The sequence below is a fragment of the Agelaius phoeniceus genome, chromosome 33 (genome assembly GCF_051311805.1).
Source record: "Agelaius phoeniceus isolate bAgePho1 chromosome 33, bAgePho1.hap1, whole genome shotgun sequence".
Classification (NCBI taxonomy): Eukaryota; Metazoa; Chordata; class Aves; order Passeriformes; family Icteridae; genus Agelaius; species Agelaius phoeniceus.
In genome coordinates, this window is record NC_135297.1 from 147076 (window position 1) to 171511 (window position 24436).

Sequence of the window (24436 nt, forward strand, 5' to 3'; positions counted from 1 at the left end):
AGGGGCATTTTTTGGAGCGATTTCCCGGGATTTTTGGGGCAATTTCCCACGATATTTTGGGGTAATTTCCCGGGATTTCTGGAGGAATTTCCCAGGGCATTTTTGGGGTAATTTCCCGGGATTTCTGGAGCAACTTCCCAGGATTTCTGTTGCAATTTCCAGGGTATTTTTGGGGTGATTTCCTGGGATTTTTGGTGCAATTTCCCGGATTTCTGGCGCGATTTCCCATGGCATTTTTGGCACAATTTCCCAGGGTATTTTTGGGGCGGATTCCCCGGATTTTTGGGGCGGTTTCCTGGGATTTCTGGTGCAATTTCCCAGGGTATTTCTGGGGCGATTTCCCGGATTTTTGGGGCTATTTCCCGGGATTTTTGGCACAATTTCCCAGGGCATTTTTGGGGCTATTTCCCGGGATTTCTGGCACAATTTCCAGGGTATTTTTGGGTGATTTCCCAGGGCATTTTTGGGGCGGTTTCCCCGGATTTTTGGGGCTATTTCCGGGATTTCTGTCGCAATTTCCCAGGGCATTTTTGGGGCAATTTCCAGTATTTCTGGCACAATTTCCCAGGGTATTTTTGGGGCGGATTCCTGGATTTTTGGGGCAATTTCCCTCTATTTCCAGCGCGATTTCCCAGGGCATTTCTGTCGCGATTTCCCGGGATTTTTGGGGCTATTTCCCTGTATTTCTGTCGCAATTTCCCAGGGTATTTTTGGTGTGATTTCCCCGGATTTTTGGCACAATTTCCCAGGGTATTTTTGGCACAATTTCCCAGGGTATTTTTTAGGTGATTTCCCAGGGTATTTTTGGGGCGATTTCCCCGGATTTTTGGGGCTATTTCCCGGGGTTTTTGGCACAATTTCCCAGGGTATTTTTGGGTGATTTCCCAGGGTATTTTTGGTGTGATTTCCCCGGATTTTGGGGCTATTTCCCAGGGCATTTTTGGGTGATTTCCCAGGGTATTTTTGGGGCGATTTCCCAGGATTTTTAGCACAATTTCCCAGGGTATTTTTGGGCGATTTCCCCGGATTTTTGGGGCTATTTCCCAGGATTTTTGGGGCTATTTCCCAGGGTATTTTTGGGGCGATTTCCCGGGATTTGGGGCCCCACCTTGCAGCCGTGTGCCGAGATGATCCTGAGGTCGGCCGGGACGCGGGTCGCCGCCCTTGACCTCCACCAGGTCCCCGACCACGACCTCCTCGGCGTTCACCTGCATCTTCTCCCCTCCCGGATCACCAGGGCTTGCTGCAAACCCGGAAATTCGGGCAATTTCGGGAATTTTGGGATTCCCCGGCGGCAGAACCCCAGAAACCCCCCAAAATTCCCCCCCAAAATTCCCCCCAAAATTGGCTTTTTCACGTCTTTCTGCCCCCCCCAAAAAAACACTTAAATCTGGAAAAAAAATGCTAAAAGGTCCCTCCTAAAAAGTCCTAAAAAATCTTAAAAAATAATCTAAAAAATCCCCCAAAAAATCCCAAACAATTTAAAAAAAAATTCCCAAAAATATTAAAAAAAATCCCAAAAATATAAAAAAAAAAAAATCCCAAACAATTAAAAAAATTCCCAAAAATATTTTAAAAAATCCCAAAAAATCCCAAAAAATCCCAAACAATTTTAAAAAATTCCCAAAATATTTTTAAAAAATCCAAAAAAATTCCAAACAATTTTTTAAAAAAATCCCAAAAATATTAAAAAAAAAAATCCCAAAAAATCCCAAAACCACCAATTTCTCCTCCAGACCCCAATTAAAATCTTCCCCAAAATTGCCATTTCCCCCCCCCAAAAAACCCCCAAACCCCTATTAAAAAAAATCCTAAAAAAAATCCCAAAAATATATTAAAAAAAAATCCAAAAAAAATCCCAAAAATCCCCAAATTTCTCCTCCAGACCCCAATTAAAATCTTTTGCTCTTCTCCAAAATTGCCATTTTTCCCCCAAAAAAACCCAAACTGCTATGAAAAAAATCCTAAAAAAAAATCCCAAAATATTAAAAAAAAATCCCAAAAAATCCCAAAAAATCCCAAATTTCTCCTCCAGACCCCAATTAAAATCTTCCCCAAAATTGCCATTTTTCCCCCCCAAAAAAACCCAAACCCCTATGAAAAAAATCCGAAAAAAAATCCAAAAAATAAAAAAAAAATCCCAAACAATTATAAAAGAAATCTCAAAGATATTTTTAAAAAATCAAAAAAATCCCAAACTATTTTTAAAAAATCCAAAAATATATTAAAAAAAAAAAAATCCCAAAAAATCCCCAAACCCCCAAATTTCTCCTCCAGACCCCAATTAACACCCAAAATCTTCCCCAAAATTGCCATTTTCCCCCCAAAAAACCCCCCAAACCCCTATGAAAAAAAATCCTAAAAAAAAATCCCAAAATATTTTAAAAAAATCCCAAAAAATCCCAAACAATTAAAAAGAAATCCCAAAAATATTTTTAAAAAATCAAAAAAAAATCCCAAACAATTTTAAAAAATCCCAAAAATATATTAAAAAAAACCCCAAACCCCCAAATTTCTCCTCCAGACCCCAATGAAAATCTTCTCCTCTTCTCCAAAATCGCCATTTTTCCCCCAAAAAAACCCCAAACTGCTATGAAAAAAATCCTAAAAAAAATCCCAAAAAATAAAAAAAAAATCCCAAGCAATTAAAAAAAAATCCCAAAAATATTAAAAAAAATCCCCAAAAAATCCCCAAAATCCCCAAATTTCTCCTCCAGCCCCCCCCAAAATCCCTCCCCAAAATCCAACTCCCGGCGCCGCCCCCGGAGCCGAAATTTCGGATTTTCCGCCCCAAAACGGGAGCGGCCCCGGCCCCAATTCCGGCCCCTGGGAACAGAAACCCCAAAATCGGCGTTTTTGGCCCCAAAGCGCACCTGGGGCACCATGTTCTTGAAGGATTCCATGATTTTGGAGCTCTTGGCCTCCTGGTAGTAGGAGAAGCAGCCGGTGATGATGACGACGGCGGCCAGGACGATGCCCAGGTACAGCTGAGGGGCAGAAAAATAAAGGATTTGGGGTCGTTTTGGGGGTTTTTGGCACAATAAAAAACCCCCCAAAAAAAATCCCCCCCAAAAACTTGCCATAAAAAAAAAAATTTAAAAAATAAAAATAAAAAAAATCCCCCCAAAAAAAACCAACAAAAAAACCCAAACAAAAAAGAAAAAAAGAAACAACAAAAAAAAAACTCACCATAAAAAAAATAAAAAAAATTCCAAAAATTAAAAAAAAATCCCCCCCCCCAAAAAAATCCCCCCAAAAGAACAAACAAAAAAACCCAAACAAAAAAGCAAAAAAAAAAAAAAAACCAACAAAAACTCACCATAAAAAAACCCAAAAAACCCCCAAAAATTAAGAAAAAAAAATCTCCAAAAATCCCCTCAAAAAACAAACCAAAAAACCCAAACAAAAAAGCAAAAAAACCCCCAAAAACTCACCATTAAAAAAAAAAAAAAAAGACCCCAAAAATTAAAAAAAAATCCCCAAAAATCCCCTCAAAAAAAACCAAACAAATAAAACCCCCAAACCACCCAAAAAACAGCTCAAAAAAAAAAAAAACCCAAAAAATCCCCCCCAAAAAATAAAAAGAAATCCCCCAAAAATGCCAAAAAAACCCTCAAAAATAACAAAAGATCCCCAAAAACCCCAAAAAAATCCCCCCAAAAAACCAACAAAAAATCAAACGCAACAACAACAAAAAACCCCCCAAAAATAAAAAAAAAAATCCCAAATAAATCCTGAAAAAAAATCCCCAAAAAAATCTCTTAAAAATCCAAATAAACCCTAAAAAATACCCAAAAAAAATCCAGAAAAAAACCCCCAAAAAATCCCCAAAATAATAAAAAGAAATCCAAATAAATCCTGATAAAAACCGCCAAAAAATCCCCTAAAAATCCAAATAAACCCTAAAAGATACCAAAAAAATCCAGAAAAAAAATCCCCAAAAAAACCCCAAAATAATAAAAAAATTCCAAATAAATCCTGAAAAAACCCGCCAAAAAATCCCCTAAAAATCCAAATAAACCCTAAAAAATACCCAAAAAAAAACCCGAAGAAAAACCCAAAAAAAAACCCGAAAAAACCCCAAAAAAAACCCAAAAAAATAAAAAAAAAATCCCCAAAAAATCTGCAAAAAATCTCCAAAAAACTCCAAAAAAATTCAAATAAATCCTGAAAAAACCCGCCAAAAATCCCCTAAAAATTACCAAAAAAACCCGAAAAAAACCCCAAAAAAACCCGAAAAAAAAACCCGAAAAAACCCCCAAAAAATCCCAAAAAAAACCCCGAAAAATACCCCAAAAAAACCCCAAAAAATCCAAAAAAATCCTAATAAATCTGCAAAAAAATCCCCAAAAAAACTCAAAAAAAAATTCAAATAAATCCTGAAAAAAACCTCTAAAAAATCCCCTAAAAATCCAAATAAACCCTAAAAAACACCCAAAAAAAAAACCCGAAAAAAACCCGAAAAAAACCCCCAAAAAATCCCGAAAAAACCTGGAAAAACCCCAAAAAAACCCCAAAAAATCCCTGAAAAAAACCCGAAAAAAATCCTCAAAAAATCCTCAAAAAAACCAAAAAATCCTCAAAAAATCCTCAAAAAATCCCTGAAAAAAACCAAAAAAAATAAAAAAAATCCTAATAAATCTGCAAAAAAATCCCCAAAAAAACTCCAAAAAAATTCAAATAAATCCTGAAAAAAACCACATAAAAACTCCTAAAAATCCAAATAAACCCTAAAAAATACCCCAAAAAAAACGAAAAAAAACCCCAAAAAATCGAAAAAAACCCCGAAAAAACCCCAAAAAACCACAAAAAAACCCCAAAAAAACCCAAAAAAATCCCAAAAATTCAGATTTTTTTATCGTTTCTCTCCCGTTGTCGTTGGAGGGCTCGTCCTCGGTGCCCGCCTGGCTGCCGTAGGCCAGGAAGCAGAGAATGGCCCCAAGAGCAGCCGGCAGAACTGCACCCAAAAAACCCCAAAAAAACCCCAAAAAAACCCCTGAAAAATCCCCCCAAAAATCCAAATAAATCTGCAAAAAATCCCTGAAAAAAACCCCAAAAAATCCTCAAAAAATCCAAATAAATCCTTAAAAAATCCTCAAAAAATCCTCAAAAAATCCCTGAAAAAATCCTTAAAAAATCCTCAAAAAATCCCCCCAAAAAATCCCAAAAAAATCCAAATAAATCTGAAAAAAATCCCAAAAAAATCTCAAAAAAAATCAAATAAATTCAGAAAAAATCCCCAAAAAACCCACTAAAAATTCCCCAAAAAATCCCCAAAAATCTCAAAACAATTCAAATAAATTCAGAAAAAAATCCCAAAGAAAGCCTAAAAAACTCCTAAAAATCCCCAGAAAAATCTCAAAAAATCCAAATAATCTCAAAAAACATTGAAATAAATTCAGAAAAAAAACCCCAAAAAAAATGCCTAAAAATCCCCAGAAAAATCTCAAAAAAATTCAAATAAATTAAAAAAAAAACCCCAATAAAAGGCCTAAAAAACCCCTAAAAATCCAAAAAAAATCCCAAAAATCCCTGAAAAAATCCCGAAAAATCCTCAAAAAATCCTCAAAAAATCCCTGAACAAAACCCCAAAAAATCCCAAAAATTCCCAATAAATCTGCAAAAAATCCCCCCAAAAATTCAAATAAATCCTGAAAAAAAATGCCAAAAAATCCCTTAAAAATCCAAATAAACCCTAAAAAATACCCAAAAAAACCCCTGAGAAAACCCGAAAAAAACCAAAAAAAAATCGGAAAAAACCCCAAAAAAAATCGAAAAAAAACCCCAAAAAAACCCCAAAAAATCAGCTTTTTTTATCGTTTCTCTCACGTTGTCGTTGGAGGGCTCGTCCTCGGTGCCCGCCTGGATGCCGTAGGCCAGGAAGCAGAGAATGGCCCCAAGAGCAGCCGGCAGAACTGCACCCAAAAAACCCCAAAAAAACCCCAAAAAAAACCCCTGAAAAATCCCCCCAAAAATCCAAATAAATCTGCAAAAAATCCCTGAAAAAAACCCCAAAAAATCCTCAAAAAATCCAAATAAATCCTTAAAAAATCCTCAAAAAAATCCTCAAAAAATCCCTGAAAAAATCCTTAAAAAATCCTCAAAAAATCCCCCAAAAAAATCCCAAAAAAATCCAAATAAATCTGAAAAAAATCCCAAAAAATCTCAAAAAAAATCTAATAAATTCAGAAAAAAACCCAAAAAAACCCACTAAAAATTCCCCAAAAAATCTCAAAAAGTTCAAATAAATTCAGAAAAAAACACCCCAAAAAATGCCTAAAAAACCCTGAAAAATCCCAAAAAAATCCCAATAAATCTGAAAAAATCCCCTAAAAATCTCCAAAAAAATCAAATAAATTCAGAAAAAAAAAAACCCAAAAAACCCAGAAAATTAAAAAAAAATCCAAATAAATCCTGGAAAAAACCCGCCAAAAAATCCCCTAAAAGTCCAAATAAACCCTTAAAAAATACCCAAAAAAACCCTGAAAAAAACCCAAAAAAATCCCAAAAAAAAACCCAAAAAAAACCCAAAAAAACCCGAAAAAATAAAAAAAAAATCAGATTTTTTTATTGTTTCTCTCACGTTGTCGTTGGAGGGCTCGTCCTCGGTGCCCGCCTGGATGCCGTAGGCCAGGAAGCAGAGAATGGCCCCGATCCAGAGCAGGATGGAGAAGCCCCCGAAGAGCTGACGGCAGAACTTGACCCACTCGGGGGTGGTGGGAGGGGGGGTCAGGGCGTTGGGGCCGTCCCGGGCCAGGATCTCCTGGGCTTTGCTGTGCGTCAGGCCCTGGGGGGAAAATGGGGGAGTTAGGGGGGAAAATAATGGGGAAAAAAATGGGGAAAATGGGGAAAAAAATGGGGAAAATGGGGAAAAAAAAATGGGGAAAATGGGGAAAAGAAATGGGGAAAATGGGGGAAAGAAATGGGGAAAATCGGGGGGAAAATGGGGAAAAAAATGGGGAAAATCGAGGGGAAAATGGGGGAAAGAAATGGGGAAAATGGGGAAAAAAAATGGGGAAAATGGGGAAAAAAAATGGGGAAAATCGAGGGGAAAATGGGGAAAAAAAATGGGGAAAATCGAGGGGAAAATGGGGAAAAAGAGCAAAAAAAAAGGTGAAAATCGAGGGGAAAAGAGCAAAAAAAAAATGGGGAAAAAGGAGTGGGAAACGGGGAAAAGAGCAAAAAAAAAAAGGGGAAAATCGAGGGGAAAATGGGGAAAAAAAATGGGGAAAATCGAGGGGAAAACGGGGAAAAAAAATGGGGAAAATTGAGGGGAAAATTGAGGGGAAAATGGGGGAAAGAGCAAAAAACAAATGGGGAAAATCGAGGGGAAAATGGGGAAAAATTGAATTAAGAATGGACATTAATGTGGTCAGTAAATGAGCTAAAAAAAGAGGGGAAAAGGAGCTAAAGGTGGCCTAAGAATGGGCTGAAAATGAACCAAAAAATAAACGAAAAAATGACCTGAAAATGAACCTAAAAATGAACCAAAACCTGAGCTAAAAATGAATCAAAAAATGAGCTGAAAATGAACCAAAAATGGCCTAAAAATGAAGTAAAAAATGACCTGAAAATGAACCTAAAAATGAGCTAAAAATGAACCAAAAAATTAGCTAAAAATGAAGTAAAAAATGACCTGAAAATGAACCAAAAAATGACCTAAAGTGACCTAAAAATGAACCAAAAAATGGCCTAAAAATGAGCTAAAAATGAACCAAAAAATGACCTGAAAATGAACCTAAAAATGAACTGAAAATGAACTAAAAGTGGCCTAAAAATGAACCAAAAAATGACCTGAAAATGAACTAAAAGTGGCCTAAAAATGAACCAAAAAATGAGCTAAAAATGAACGAAAAATGACCTAAAAATGAACCAAAAAATGGCCTAAAAATGAACCAAAAATGAGCTAAAAATGGCCTAAAACTGAACCAAAAAATGGCCTCAAAATGAACCAAAAGTGGCCTAAAAATGAACCAAAAATGACCTGAAAATGAACCTAAAAATGAACCAAAAGTGGCCTAAAAATAGACCCCAAAACCACCCAGAAATTGCCCTAAAACAATTCCCAAAAAGGGGATGAGGCAAAGCCCAGGGCTCGCAGAAATTTGGAACTTGGAGAAATTTGGGAGAGTTTGCCTAAAAAAAAACGACTCAAAAATGGTGAAAAAAATGGTGAAAAAAATACCTAAAAATTACTGAAAAATGACTTTAAAAAGGACCCAAAAATGACCGGAAAATGAACCAAAAATGACCTAAAAAGGACCTAAAAATCACCTAAAAAACACCTAAAAAATCACCTAAAAAGGACCTAAAATTGAATTAAAAACCACCTAAAAATGACCTTAAAAGGACCTAAAAATCGCCTAAAAAATTGCCTAAAAATGAATTAAAAACGGCCTAAAAATGCCAGGAGCAGCCCAGAGTCCCAGGGAGCCCCAAAATCCCCGGAATTGAGCCCAAAACGTACCTGGACGCAGTCGGTGTTGTATTTCCTGCAGACCTCCTCGATCGACATCTTGTGCTCTGTCTGTGGGGAGGGGGCGCCCCAAAAGTCCAGAAATGCCCCAAAATTTCCAGAAATGCCCCCCAGAATTCCAGAAATGCCCCCCAAAATTCCAGAAATGCCCCAAAATTCCAGAAATGCCCCCCAGAATTCAGGAAATCCCCCCAGAATTCCAGAAATGCCCCCAAATCCCCCATTTTACCCCAAAATCCCCCCAAACCCCCTCAATTTCCCCCCCAAATCCCCCAAATTTCCACCCCAAATTTCCACCCCAAATCCCCCCATTTTACCCCCAAATTTCCCCCCACAAACCCCCCAAATCCCCCCCAATTTCCCCAAATCCTGCATTTTACCCCCCAAATCCCCCCCAATTTCCAAAAATCTCCCCCAAACTCCCCCAAACCTCCCCAAAACTCCCCAAAATCCCCCCAATTTCCCCAAATTCCCCATTTTACCCCAAAATCCCCCAGTTTCCCCAAATTTCCCCCCAAACCTCCCCAAAATCTCCCCAAACTCCCCCAAACTTCCCCCAAATCCCCCCCAATTTCCCCAAATCTCCCCCCAAAACTGCCCCCAAACCTCCCCAAATCCCCCCCAAACCCTAACCCAAATTTCCCCCCAAATCCCCCATTTTAGCCCCAAATTTCCCCCCAAATTTCCCCCCAACCCCCCCCAATTTCCCCCAATTTCCTCAAAATTCCCCATTTTACCCCCAAATCTCCCCCAAACTCCCCCCAAACCCCCCAAATCCCCCCCAATATCCCCCATTTTACCCTCAAATTTCCCCCCCAATTTCCCCAAATCCCCCCAATTTCCCCCCAAATCCCCCCATTTCCACCCAAACCCCCCAAAATCCCCCTGCAAACTCCCCCCAAACCTCCCCAAAATCCCCCCAATTTCCCCCCAAATCCCCCATTTCCACCCCAAATCCCCCCCCAAACCCCCAAATTCCCCCCAATTTCCCCCATTTCCCCCCCAAGCCCGGACTCACCATCGCCACCTCCTTCTTGAGGTCGTCCAGGTCCCGGGTTTTGCTCTTGCCCTTTTTGGGGGACTCCTTGTCGCCCCCCTTGTCCTGCGTGGTGGCCACGCGGTAGCTGTCGGAGCCGCCGAACTGGGGGGCGCCGTTACTGGGGCTCCCCGAGACCCCCGAGACCCCCAGACCCGGCCGGCGGCCCCGCAGCTCCCAGGGAAATTGCCCGGAATTGCCGGAAATAGACCCAAAATAGACCCCCAAAAACACCCCCAAAACCAGGAGGGAAATGGCCCGAAAATTGCCCGAAATAGCCCCAAAATAGACTCCAAAAACACCCCCAAAAACAGGAGGGAAATGGCCCGAAAATTGCCCGAAATAGCCCCAAAATAGACCCCCCAAAAACACCCCCAAAAATGGGAGAGAAATGGACCAAAACAGCCCAAAATAGCCCCAAATAGACCCCCGAAAACCACAGAGAAATAGAACCCAAAATACCCCAAAAACGGGAGAGAAACAGCCCGAAAATTGCCCGAAATTGTCTGAAATAGCCCCCCAGAAATGGCAGAGAAATATAACCCAAAAACCCCCAAAAACGGGAGTGAAACGGCCCGAAACAGCCCAAAATAGCCCCCCCAAAAACAGCAGAGAAATTGCCCGAAATTGCCCGAAATTGCCCAAAATAGACCCCCCAAAAACCCCCGAAACCACCCCCAAAACCAGGAGGGAAACGGCCTGAAATTGCCCGAAATATCCCCAAAATAGACCCCCAAAACGGCAGGGAAACGGCCCAAAATTGCCCAAAATAGCCCCAAATAGACCCCCAAAAACACCCCAGAAATGGGAGAGAAACGGCCCGAAATTGCCCGAAATTGCCCCAAAATAGACCCCCCAAAAACACCCCCAAAACAGGAGGGAAACGGCCCGAAAATTGCCCAAAATTGCCCCAAATAGACCCCCAAAAACACCCCAAAAATGGGAGAGAAATGGCCCGAAATTGCCCGAAATTGCCCGAAATAGACCCCCCAAAAACCCCCAAAAACGGCAGGGAAACGGCCTGAAAATTGCCTGAAATTGCCCCAAAATAGACTCCAAAAACACCCCCAAAACAGGAGGGAAATGGCCCAAAATAGCCCGAAATAGCCCCCCAAAAACCCCCGAAAACACCCCAAAAACAGGAGAGAAACGGCCCGAAATAGCCCCAAATAGACCCCCAAAAACAGGAGGGAAACGGGAGGGAAATGGCCCGAAAATTGCCCGAAATAGCCCCAAATAGAGCCCCAAAAACACCCCAGAAATGGGAGAGAAATGGACAAAAAATTGCCTGAAATATCCCCCCCAAAAACCCCCGAAACCACCCCAAAAACAGGAGAGAAACAGCCCGAAAATTGCCCGAAATATCCCCCCCAAAAACACCCCAAAACCAGGAGGGAAACGGCCTGAAAATTGCCCGAAATAGCCCCAAAATAGACCCCCAAAAACACCCCAGAAATGGGAGAGAAATGGCCCGAAAATGCCCCAAAATAGACTCCAAAAACACCCCCAAAAATGGGAGTGAAACGGCCCGAAAACTGCCCGAAATATCCCCCCCAAAAACCCCCAAAACCACCCCAAAACAAGAGGGAAATGGCCCGAAAATTGCCCGAAATATCCCCCCCAAAAACCCCCAAAAACCAGGAGGGAAACGGCCTGAAAATTGCCCGAAATAGCCCCAAAATAGACTCCAAAAACACCCCCAAAAACAGGAGGGAAACGGGAGGGAAATGGCCCGAAATTGCCCGAAATAGCCTCAAATAGACCCCCAAAAACACCCCAGAAATGGGAGAGAAATGGCCCGAAATTGCCTGAAATTGTCTGAAATAGCCCCAAAATAGACCCCTGAAAACACCCCAGAAATGGGAGAGAAACGGCCCAAAATTCCCCGAAATATCCCCCCCAAAAACCCCCAAAACCACCCCAAAAACAGGAGAGAAACGGCCCGAAATAGCCCCAAATAGCCCCAAATAGACCCCCAAAAACAGGAGAGAAACGGCCCGAAAATTGCCCAAAATAGCCCCAAAATAGACCCCCAGAAATGGGAGAGAAATGGACCAAAACTGCCCGAAATAGACCCCCAAAAAGAGCAGAGAACTATAACCCAGAACACCCCAAAAATGGGAGAGAAATGACCCGAAATTGCCCAAAATTGCCCGAAATAGCCCCGAAATAGACCCCCCAAAAACACCCCCAGAAACAGGAGGGAAACGGCCCAAAATTGCCTGAAATAGACCCCTTAAACAGCAGGGAAACGGCCCGAAATTGCCTGAAATAGACCCCCAAAAACCACAGAGAAGTAGAACCCAAAACACCCCAAAAATGGGAGAGAAATGGCCTGAAAATTGCCCGAAATATCCCCCCCAAAAACCCCCAAAACCACCCCAAAAACAGGAGGGAAACGGCCCGAAATTGCCCGAAATAGACCCCCAGAAATGGGAGAGAAACGGCCCAAAATAGCTCCCCAAAAACCACAGAGAAATAGAACTCAAAACACCCCCAAAACGGCAGGGAAACAGCCTGAAAATTGCCCGAAATATCCCCCCAAAAACCCCCAAAACCACCCCAAAACCAGGAGAGAAACGGCCCAAAATTGCCCGAAATAGCCCCAAATAGACCCCCAAAAACACCCCAGAAATGGGAGAGAAATGGCCCGAAATTGCCCGAAATTGTCTGAAATAGCCCCAAAATAGACCCCTGAAAACACCCCAGAAATGGGAGAGAAACGGCCCAAAATTCCCCGAAATATCCCCCCCAAAAACCCCCAAAACCACCCCAAAAACAGGAGAGAAACGGCCCGAAATAGCCCCAAATAGCCCCAAATAGACCCCCAAAAACACCCCAGAAATGGGAGAGAAATGGCCCAAAACAGCCCGAAATAGCCCCCCAAAAAGAGCAGAGAACTATAACCCAGAATACCCCAAAAATGGGAGAGAAATGACCCGAAATTGCCCAAAATTGCCCCAAAATAGACCCCCAAAACGGCAGGGAAACGGCCCGAAATTGCCCAAAATAGACCCCCAAAAACCCCCGAAAACCACCCCAAAAACAGGAGAGAAACAGCCCAAAATTGCCCGAAATAGCCCCAAATAGACCCCCAAAAACACCCCAAAAATGGGAGAGAAATGGCCCAAAATAGCCCAAACTAGACCCCCGAAAACAGGAGAGAAACTGCCTGAAACAGCGCCCCAAAAACCCCCAAAAACAGGAGAGAAACGGCCCGAAATTGCCCGAAACAGCCCCAAAATAGACCCCCAGAAATGGCAGAGAAATAGAACCAAAAACTGCAGAGAAATATCCCAAAAACTGCAGAGAAATATCCCAAAAATGGCAGAGAAATACCCCAAAAATTACACTGAAATACCCCAAAATAATTACACTGAAACACCCCCAAAATTACATTGAAATACCCCAAAATTATACTGAAATAGCCCAAAATAATTACACTAAAATAGCCCCAAAATTACACTGAAACACCCCAAAAATTACACTGAAATAGCCCAAAATAATTCCACTGAAACACCCCCAAAATTTACACTGAAATACCCCAAAAATTACACTGAAACACCCAAAAAAATCACATTGAAGTAGCCCCAAAAATTACACTGAAACACCCCCAAAATTTACACTGAAACACCCAAAAATTCCACTGAAACACCCCAAAAAAATTACACTGAAATACCCCCAAAAAATTCCACTGAAACACCCCAAAAATTCCACTGAAACACCCCAAAAAAATTACACTGAAATACCCCAAAATTACCCCAAAATTCCACTGAAACACCCCAAAATGTGGCCCCAAAACCGGCAGAGAAACGCCCCAAAAATGAGATCAAAAACCCCAAAAAACCCCCCAAAAAACCCAAAAAAACCCCCCCAAAAAAACCCCCCAAAAAACCCAAAAAACCCAAAAAAACCCAAAAAACCCCAAAAACCCCCAAAACCAGAGACAGAAAAATCCAGAGCCCCAAAATCCCCGAATTTGCCCAATTCCCCCCAAATCTCCCCCAAAATCCCCGATTTTGCCCAATTCCCCCCAAATTTGCCCAATTCCCCCCAAATTCCCCCCAAAATCCCCTCCCCCCCCCCGGTAACCCCGCCCCGGGCAGCCCCGGGTGGGGAGGGCGGAATCCCCCCCAGCCCCTCCCCCCCCCGCCCCTCCCCCACCCCATCTGCTCCCCGTTAATCCCGGGGGGGGGGGAGGGGCGGGGTGGGGGAGGGGCCGCGTGGGAAAAGGGGGGGGAGGGGGGGGAGGGGGGAGGGGCCCTGGGGGAGGGGGGGGAGACCCCCCCAAAAAATGGGGGAGGGGATTCCCCAAAATTCGGAATTTTGGGGTTTTTTATTTTTAATTTTTTGAGGTTTTCTGTTGTTTGGGGTTTTTTTTATTTTAATTTTTGTCCTTTTTGGGGGTTTTCCCCCCATTTTTGGGGGGGGAAAATTCCCATTTTTGGGGGGAGGAAATTCCCATTTTTGGACTGGAGAAATTTCCATTTTGGGGAGAAAAATTCCCATTTTTGGGGGGGAGGAAATTCCCATTTTTGGAGGGAGAAAATTCCCATTTTTGGGGGAAAATTCCCATTTTTGGGGGGAGGAAATTCCCATTTTTTAGAGGGGATTTTTCCTTCTTTGGGCTGGAGAAATTCCCATTTTTGGGGGGGGAAAATTCCCATTTTTGGACTGGAGAAAATCCCCATTTTTGGGGGTAAAAATCCCATTTTTGGGGGGGAAAATTCCCATTTTTTGGGGAGGAAATTCCCATTTTTGTGGGGGAAAATTCCCATTTTTGGGGGGAAAATCCCCATTTTTTTTATGGGATTTCCATTTTTTATGGGATTTCCATTTTTTATGGGATTCTCCTTTTTTATGGAATTTCTCTGTTTTTTTTTTAATGGGATTTCTCTGGTTTTTTTATGGGATTTCTCTGTTTTTTTATGGGATTCTCCTTTTTTTATGGAATTTCTCTGGGGTTTTTTTATGGGATTTCTCTGGGTTTTTATGAGATTCCCATTTTTTATGGGATTCCCATTTTTTACGGGATTTCATTTTTTTATGGGATTTCTCTGTTTTTTTAATGGGATTTTCCCATTTTCCGGGGCTGGGGACAGGGGGACAAAGGGGATGTGGGGACATCATTGGGGTCTGGGGACATCATTGGGGTCTGGGGACACCATCGGGGTCTGGGGACACCATCGGGGTCTGGGGACATTGGGATGGACACAGGGACAGAGACAGGGACAGGAACAAGGACAGACAAAGGGATGGGGACAGGGACAGGGACACAGGGACACGGGGACACCTTCAGGGTTTGGGGACATCGGGATGGACACGGGGACAGGGATGGACACAGGGACAAGGACAGACAAAGGGATGGGGACAGGGACAGGGAGAGGGACAGCAGGATGGGGACAGGGACAGGGAGAGGGACATGGGGACACCTTCAGGGTTTGGGGACATCGGGATGGACACGGGGACAGGGACAGGGACAGGGACAAGGACAGACAAAGGGATTGGGGACAGGGACAGGGACAGCAGGATGGGGACAGGGACAGGGACAGGGACACGGGGACACCATCGGGGTTTGGGGACATTGGGATGGACACGGGGGACAGGGACAGGGACACAGGGACAGGGATGGACACAGGGACAAGGACAGGGACTCAGGGCCTGGCCAGGCCGCTGGCGCAGGGACAGGGGACATGGGGACAGGGATGGACACAGGGACACAGGGACAAGGACAGGGACACTGGGCCCGGCCAGGCCGCTGGCACAGGGACAGGACACGGGGACAGGGGACACGGGACACCCCAAAGGGGTTTGGGGACATCGGGATGGACACAGGGACACTGGAATGGGGACAGGGAGCGCAGGGCCCGGCCCGGCCGCAGGCGCAGGGACAGGGATGGGGACAGGGGACATGGGGACACCATCAGGGTTTGGGGACATCGGGATGGACACGGGGACAGGGACAGGGACAGGGACTCAAGGCCCGGCCCAGACGCTGGCAGAGGCACAAGGACACAGGGACAGGGACAGGGACACAGGGACACCTTTGTGGTTTGGGGACATGGGATGGACACAGGGATGGGGACAAGGACAAGGACACAGGGACAGGGACACGGGGACACCCCAAAGGGGTTTGGGGACATCGGGATGGACACAGGGACACTGGGATGGGGACAGGGAGCGCAGGGCCTGGCCAGGCCGCTGGTGCAGGGACAGGGATGGGGACAGGGACAGGGGGACAGGGATGGGGACACAGGGACACTGGAATGGGGACAAGGCCTGGCCAGGCCGCAGGCACAGGGACAAGGACACGGGGACAGGGACACCATTGGGGTTTGGGGACATCGGGATGGACAGGGGACAGGGACAGGGACAGAAACAGGGACAGAGGGACAGGGACAGCAGGATGGGGACAGGGACACAGGGACAGGGGGACAGGGATGGGACACAGGGACACTGGAATGGGGACAAGGCCTGGCCAGGCCGCAGGCGCAGGGACAAGGACACGGTGACACCATCAGGGTTTGGGGACATTGGGACAGGGACAAGGACACGGGACACCCCAAAGGGGTTTGGGACAGGGACAGGCCCCAGGGATTTGGGACATCACGCGGGGACATCAGAGCCTGTCACGCGTGTCCCCCACCTGTCCCCAGGCCTGTCACGCGTGTCCCTGACTGTGTCACGCGTGTCCCCTGCCTGTCCCCAGGCCCTGTCACGAGTGTCCCCTGCCTGTCCCTGACTGTGGTCACGCATGTCCCTGCCTGTGTCACGCGTGTCCCCTGCATGTCCCTGACTGTGTCACGAGTGTCCCTCAGTGTCCCCCCGCATGTCCCCAGGCTTGTCACGCGTGTCCCTGGCCTGTCACGCGTGTCCCTGCGTGTTCCTGCCTGTGTCACGCGTGTCCCCTGCATGTCCCTGACTGTGTCACGCATGTCCCTGCCTGTGTCACGCGTGTCCCCCGCGTGTCCCCGCCACCCTGGCCCCGCTCCAGCGGCGCCGCCCGGGCTCCAGATTCCCACGGCCGCAAATCCCGATGTCCCCAGACCCCATAAAAAACAGAAAAAAATGTCCCCAGACCCTGATGTCCCTAAACCCCATAAAAAAACAGGGAAAATGTCCCCAAATCCCTGCAGGTCCCTGTCCCCTCCCTGTCCCCTCAGTGTCCCCAATTCCCTGTCCCCAAATCTCTGTCCCCTCAATGTCCCCTCCCTGTCCCCTCAATGTCCCTTCAACGTCCCCCTCAATGTCCCCTCAATGTCCCCTCTGTGTCCCCCCAATGTCCCCTCTGTGTCCCCTCCCTGTCCCCTCCCTGTCCCCTCAATGTCCCCTCCGTGTCCCCCCAATGTCCCCTCCGTGTCCCCTCCGTGTCCCCTCAATATCCCCCAATGTCCCCCCCAATGTCCCCTCCGTGTCCCCTCAATGTCCCCTCCATGTCCCCCTCCCGTCCCTTCCAGCGCTTTCCAGCGCCTTCCTTGCACGCCCCTGCGGCACCGCAGCGGCGCCTGCAACACTCAGAGCCTGGCACGCTTATCCTGAGCCTTGCACACTCTGAGCCTGGCACGCTCTGAGCCTGGCACACTCACCCTGAGCCTTGCACACTTATCCTGAGCCTTGCACACCCTGAGCCTTGCACACTGAGCCTTGCACACTCACCCTGAGCCTTGCACACTCATCCTGAGCCTCAAATACCCATCACAGCCCCTTGCACACTCACCCTGAGCCTGGCACACTCATCCCAGCGCCTTGCACACCCACACTGAGCCTCAAACTCCCCTGCAAATCCTTGCACACCCATCCAAAACCTCAAACTCCCATCCCTGTCCCTTGCACACTCACCCTGAGCCTTGCACACCCATCCTGCACCTCAAATGCCCCTGCAAATCCTTGCACACCCATCCAAAACCTCAAACACCCATCACAGCCCCTTGCACACTCATCCCTGTCCCCTGCACGCCCATCCTGATCCCTTGCACGCCCATCCTGATCCCTGCACGCCCATCCCAGCCCTTTGCACGCTCGCTGCAGCCCTGCCCCCTCTGCTGCTGCTGCAGCGTCCTCTGCAGTCCCTTGCACACGCACCCAAATCCTTGCACAATCACCCAAACCCTCAAACACACACCCAAATCCTTGCACACTCACCCAAACCCTTCCACAATCACCCAAAACCTCACACACGCACCCAAATCCTCAAACAGGCGTCCAAATCCTTGCACACGCACCCTGTCCCTTGCACACTCATCCAGAACCTTCCACACTCATCCAAATCCTTGCACACACATCCAGACCCTTGCACACGCAACCCAAAACCTCAAACACGCATCCAGACCTTCCACACTCATCCAGTCCCTCAAACACGCACCCAAACCCTTGCACACTCACCCAGAACCTTCCACACTCGTCCAAGCCCTTGCACACCCATCCAGACCCTCGCACACGCATCCAGAACCTTCCACGCTCACCCCAATCCTCGCACGCCCCCCCCCCGCTCCTTTCCTGCCCCTCGCACGCTCACCCTGCACCTGCCGGGACCCCTCCCCAATTTCAGATCCTTCCTCACCTGTCTGAGCCCCCCTGAACCTGCCCGAGCCCCCTGCACCTGCCGGACCCCTCCCCAATTTCCGGGACCCCTCCCCAATTTCCAGACCCCTCCCCAATTTCCAGACCTTCCTCACCTGCCGGGTCCCCCCTGCACCTGCTGGGACCCCTCCCCAATTCCAGACCCCTCCCCAATTTCCAGACCCCTCCTCAATCTCCGGACCCTTCCTCACCTGTCTGAGGCCCCCTCACCTGTCCGGACCCCCCCTTAATTTCCAGACCCCCCCTCACCTGTCTGAGACCCCTCCTCAATTTCTGGACCCTTCCGAACCTGCCCGAGCCCCCTCACCTGCCGGGACCCCCCTGCACCTGCCGGGACCCCTCCCCAATTTCCGGGACCCCTCCTCAATTTCCCAGCCCCTCCTGCACCTGCCGGGACCTCTCCAAACCTGTCTGGACCCTTCCTCAATTTCCGGGACCCCTCCCAATTTCCAGATCCTTCTCACCTGCCCGGACCCCCCCTCACCTGTCCGAGCCCCCCCTCAATTTCCAGCCCCCTCCTCAATTTCCAGACCCCCCCCCTCAATTTTCTCAATTCCCCTCCCCATTATTCTGTCCGGACCCTTCCCCACTTATCAGAGCCCCCCCATTCGCATTTATCCGGACCCCCCCTCAATTTTCGGACCCCCCCTCATTTATCAGGACCCTCCCCCCACCTCTCAGCCCCCCCCCCTCATTTATCCGGACCCCCCCTCAATTTTCCGCCCCCCCCGCATTTCCGAGCCCCCCCCTCGCATTTCCGAGCCCCCTCCCCATTTTCAGGACCCCCCCCCATTTTCCCTCACATTTCCGCCCCCCCCCCCCCCGGGTGCCCTCGCCCCCTCCCCAAATTCCCTCCCCCTCCTTACCCCCATGGCTGCGGCGGTCGCTGCTCCCACGCGGGGGGGGGCGGGGCCGGGATTTGGGTCTGGGGTCCCTGGGGGGTCCCTGGGGGGGGGGGGTCCCGTCCCCGTCGGCGGCTGCGGGCGCTTCTGGGGCGGGGGGCGCGGGAGCTCCGGGGCTGAGCTGGGCCGGGGGGGGGGGTCCCGACCAATCAGGGAGCGCCGGCCACGCCCCCCCCCGCCACGGGCCACGCCCCTTTTACTGCGGATCCGATTTGGGGGGGGGGGAATAAAAAAAAAACCTAAAAAATAAAATAAAATAAAATAAAATATTTTAAAAATGGATGGCGGGGGTTGGGAAAATTCTGGAGACCCCCCCCCTCTAATTAAAGCCGGACCCCCTTAATTAAATCTGATTGTGGGGGGGTGGGGAAATAAAAATATGAAAAAAAAAAAAATTAAAAAATAAAATAAATTTCTAAAAATGGATGGGGGTGTTGGAAAATTCTGGAGATCCCCCCCCGTAATTAAAAACCGGACCCCCTTAATTAAATCCGATCTGGGGAGGGAGGATGAAATTAAAAAAAAAATTTAAAAAAATTAAAAAATAAATTAAAAAATAAAATAAATTTTAAAAAATTGATGGGGGGGGGTTGGGAAAATTCTGGCGACCCCCCCACCCCGTAATTAAAGCGGGACCCCCTTAATTAAATCCGATTGGGGGGGGGGATGAAATAAAAAAAAATTAAAGAATTAAAAATAAAATAAAATAAAATAAAATAAATTTTAAAAAATTGATGGGGGGGGTTGGGAAAATTCTGGCGACCCCCCCACCCCGTAATTAAAGCGGGACCCCCCTAATTAAATCCGATTGGAGGTGGAAAATAATAATAAAAAATAAAATTAAAATATAATTTTTAAAATATTTTAAAAATTAAATAAAATTTTAAAAAAATCGATGGGGAGGGGTTTGGAAAATTCTGCCGACCCCCCCCCCACTAATTAAACCCCCCCTTTAATTAAACCTTAACCCCCTCCCCCCGTAATTAAATTTCGATCGTTCCGTTAATTAAAGCCGGGGATTTTTAACCCCTCCCCCTCCCCCCCCTCGGTGGCGCAGTGCGGAGCTGCCCCTCCCCCACCCAATGCGACCCCCCCCCCCAAAAAAAATCATCGGGACCCCCCCCCCTCCCCCCCCCCCTTCATTAAACGCCATCCTGGAGCGGGGGTTAATTAATCGCGGTAATTAGCGCGGGGGAAATTAATTAATGCGGCCTCCCCTGCACTGCAATGCGGGCGGAAAGACGCAGTGACCCCCCCAAAAAAGGGAGAAATAACCAAAAATCGGGAAACACCCCCAAAAAAAGGAGAAATACCAAAAAATGAGAAACGCCCCCAAAAATCGGGAAACCCCCCCAAAAAAAGGAGAAATAACCAAAAATGGGGAAACCCCCCCAAAAAATGGAGAAATAACCAAAAATCGGGAAACCCCCCCAAAAAAAGAGAAATAACCAAAAAATCGGGAAAACCCCCAAAAAATGGAGAAATAACCAAAATTGGGAAACGCCCCCAAAAAATGGAGAAATAACCAAAAATCGGGAAACTCCCCCCAAAAATCGGGAAACCCCCCCAAAAAAAGGAGAAATAACCAAAATGGGGAAACGCCCCCCAAAAAAGGAGAAATAACCAAAAATCGGGAAACCCCCCCAAAAAAAGGAGAAATAACCAAAAATGGGGAAAACACCCCAAAAAATCGGGAAACCCCCCCAAAAAAAGGAGAAATAACCAAAAATGGGGAAACACCCCCAAAAAAGGAGAAATAACAAAAAATCGGGAAACACCCCCCCAAAAAAAGGAGAAATAACCAAAAATTGGGAAACGCCCAAAAAAAAGGAGAAACACCCAAAAAAATGAGAAATTCCCAAAAATCGGGAAACACCCCAAAAAAATGAGAAAACCCCCAAAAAATGAGAAACACCCCAAAAAAATGAGAGACCCCCCAAAAAATGAGATACTCCCAAAAAAATCGAGAAATCCCCCCAAAAAATGAGAGACCCCCAAAAATAATGAGAAAAACCCCCAAAAAATGAGAAACCCCCAAGAAATCGAGAAGGCCCCCCAAAAAATTAGAAATCCCCCAAAAAATGAGAAACTCCCCTAAAAAATGAGAAACCCCCCCAAAAAAATGAGAAACCCCCAAAAATAATGAGAGACCCCCAAAAAAATGAGAAATCCCCAGAAATCAGGAAACCCCCCCCAAAAAAATGACAAACACCCCAAAAAAATGAGAAACACCCTAAAAACGAGAAACCCCCCAAAAATGAGAAACCCCCAAAAAAAATCGAGAAATCCCCAAAAATCGGAAAACTCCCCCAAAAAAGTGAGAAACTCCCCCAAAAATGAGAAACCCCCCCCAAAAAACTGAGAAATTCCCAAAAATCGGGAAATCCCCCCAAAAATTCAGAACCCCCCAAAATTAAAGCCCCCCCCAAAAAATCAAATTCCCCCCCCAAAATTTCAGCCCCTCCCTCTCCAAATTAACCCCGCCCCCTCCCTCCCCCCGTTAATGAACCCCCCCCAATTAATCCCCAATTAACGATCCCGGCCCCCCCCGTTAATGAACCCCCCCCCGTTAATGAACCCCCCCCCGTTAATGAACCCCCCCCTAATTAACCCCAATTATCGACCCCGGCCCCCCCCCCGTTAATGACCCCCCCCGTTAATGAACCCCCCCCGTTAATGAACCCCCCCAATTAACCCAATTAACGATCCCAGCCCCCCCCGTTAATGACCCCCCCCCCCAATTAACCCCAATTAACGATCCTGGGCCCCCCCCTTAATGAACCCCCCCAATTAACCCTAATTATCGGCCCCGCCCCCCCGTTAATGAACCCCCCCCCTAATTAAACCCCAATTATCGATCCCGGCCCCCCCCCCGTTAATGACCCCCCCCCAATTAACCCCAATTATCGGCCCCGCCCCCCCCGTTAATGAACCCCCCGTTAATGACCCCCCCCCAATTACCCCAATTATCGACCCCGCCCCCCCGTTAATGAACCCCCCCCCGTTAATGAACCCCCCCCAAATTAAACCCCAATTATCGGCCCCCCCCCCCCGTTAATGAACCCCCCTAATTAACCCCAATTATCGGCCCCGCCCCCCCCGCCCCGCCGCATCCTCGCGCCGTCTCCATGGCAACGCCCCGAGCGCTCCCTGGCAACGGCGTCGCCATGGAAACCGCGGGGGGGGGGGGGAGGGGCGGGGAGCGACCTTGGAAACGGGGACCGCGACCCCTCCCCCACCCCCGGGGACCCCTCCCCAAAAAAATAAACGGGAATGGGGGGGGGGGAGGGGGAAATTGGGGGAAATTGGGGAAAAATTGGGGGGAAAATGGGGGGGAATAAATGGGGAAAAATCCGGGGGAAAATGGGGAAAAATTGGGGAAAAATTGGGAAAAAATTGGGGGGAAAATGGGGGGGAATAAATGGGGAAAAATCCGGGGGGAAAATGGGGAAAAATCTGGGGAAAAATTGGGGAAAAATTGGGGAAAAATTGGGGAAAAATTGGGGGAAAAATTGGGGAAATTCCGGGAAAATGGGAGTGGAAAATTGGGGGAAAATCTGGGGGAAAATTGGGGGAAAATCCCTGGAGAAACTGGGGGGAAATTGGGGAAAAATCTGGGGAAAAATGGGGAAATTCCCAGAAAATGAGAGGGGAATCTGGGGGAAAAATTGGGGGGAAATTCGGAGAAATTGAGAAAATTCACGGGAAAAAAAATGGGGAAAATTCTGGGGAAAAATGGGGAAAATTGGGGAAAAATGGGGGAAAAAATGGGGAAAAAAATGGGGAAAAAATGGGGAAAATGGGAGGGGAAAATTGGGGAAAAAATGGGGAAATTCCGGGAGAATGAGAGGGGAAAAACTGGGGGAAAATCTGGGGGAAAATTGGGGAAAAATTGGGGAAATTTCGGGAGAATGGTAGTGAAAAATTGGGGGGAAAAAATTGGGGGAAAATGTGGGAAATTGGGGAAAAGTCGCAGGAAAATTGGGGAAAAATCCCCGGAGAAACTGGGGGGAAATTGGGGAAAAACTTGGGGGGAAATTGGGGGAAAATGGGGGAAAATCTGGAGGAAAAATTGGGGGGAAATTCGGAGAAATTGAGAAAATTCACGGGAAAAAAAAACTGGGGAAAATTCTGGGAAAATGGGGAAAAAACTGGAGAGAAATTGGGAAAATTGGTGGGGGAAAATGGGGAAAATTCTCAGGAAATTGGGGAAAAAATTGGGGGCAAAAATGAGGAAAATTCCCCTGAAATTGGGGGGGAAATCGCGGGAAAATTCACGGGAAAAAAATTGGGGAAAATTCACGGGAGAACTGGGGAAAAACTGGGGAAAATTGGGGGAAATTCGGTAAAAAACTGGGGGGAAATCCGGGGGAATTGGGCAAAAACTCCCCCAAAACTGGGGAGAAATTTGGGGGAAAAAAATGGGGCAAAATCTCGGGAAATTTGGGGAGAATTCAGGGAAAAAAAAATGGAGGCGGGATTTGGGGGGGTGTCCCCGATTTTATTCATTTTTGGGGCACTCCCGTTTTTTATTTATTTTTTAATTAATTTATTTATTTATTGGGGGGGATCCCCGGATTTCTTTCTTTTTTTGGGGGACTCGCAGTTTTTATTATTTTATTTTATTTTATTTTACTCATTTATTTATTTATTTATTTTGGGGCGCTCCCCAGTTTTAATTTATTTATTTATTTTGGGAGGCTCTCGGTTTTATTCATTTATTTATTTCGGTTGAGGTTTTTCCCCGATTTTTATTTAATTTTTTGAGTGGGTTCCCTTTATTTCATTTATTTTTTTGGAGGGAGAGTGGGGTTCTGTTTTTATTTATTATTTTTTTATTTTTTATTTTTAATTATTTTATTTTTTAATGTTTATTTTTTATTTATTTTATTTTTAATTTTATTTTTTAATTATTTTATTTTTAATGTTTATTTTTTAATTATTTTGTTTTTTAATTATTTTATTTTTGAATTATTTTATTTTTTAATGCTTATTTTTGAATTATTTTATTTTTAATTATTTGATTTTTTAATGTTTATTTTTAAATTATTTTATTTTTTAATTATTTTATTTTTTAATTATTTTATTTTTTAATGTTTATTTTTTAATTATTTTGTTTTTTAATTATTTTATTTTTTAATTATTTTATTTTTTAATGCTTATTTTTAAATTATTTTATTTTTTAATGTTTATTTTTTCATTATTGTATTTTTTCATTACTTTATTTTTTAATGTTTATTTTTAAATTATTTTTTTTTCATTATTTTATTTTTTAATATTTATTTTTTAATTAATTTATTTTTGAAATTATTTTATTTTTAATATTTATTTTTTAATTATTTTATTTTTTAATATTTATTTCGTTTTTTTATATTTATTTTTAAATCATTTTATTTTTAATTATTTTATTATTTTTATTTTTATTTTTCTGGGGTTTTTCCC

General features: G+C 45.5%; 1 protein-coding gene across 1 annotated transcript in view; it reads right to left on the bottom strand.

Moving 5' to 3' along the window:
- LOC129134595 (sodium/potassium-transporting ATPase subunit alpha-3) overlaps nt 1-19103 on the bottom strand; it is a 53771-nt gene extending 34668 nt beyond the window's left edge. Inside the window, 8 exon segments of the mRNA XM_077192496.1 lie at nt 1109-1153; nt 1155-1219; nt 1222-1243; nt 2874-2987; nt 6584-6787; nt 8468-8527; nt 9495-9617; nt 18959-19103. Coding sequence (XP_077048611.1) covers nt 1109-1153; nt 1155-1219; nt 1222-1243; nt 2874-2987; nt 6584-6787; nt 8468-8527; nt 9495-9617; nt 18959-18964 — 639 coding nt within the window. The 5' untranslated portion in view covers nt 18965-19103.
- Between the last annotated feature and the right edge of the window lie 5333 nt (nt 19104-24436).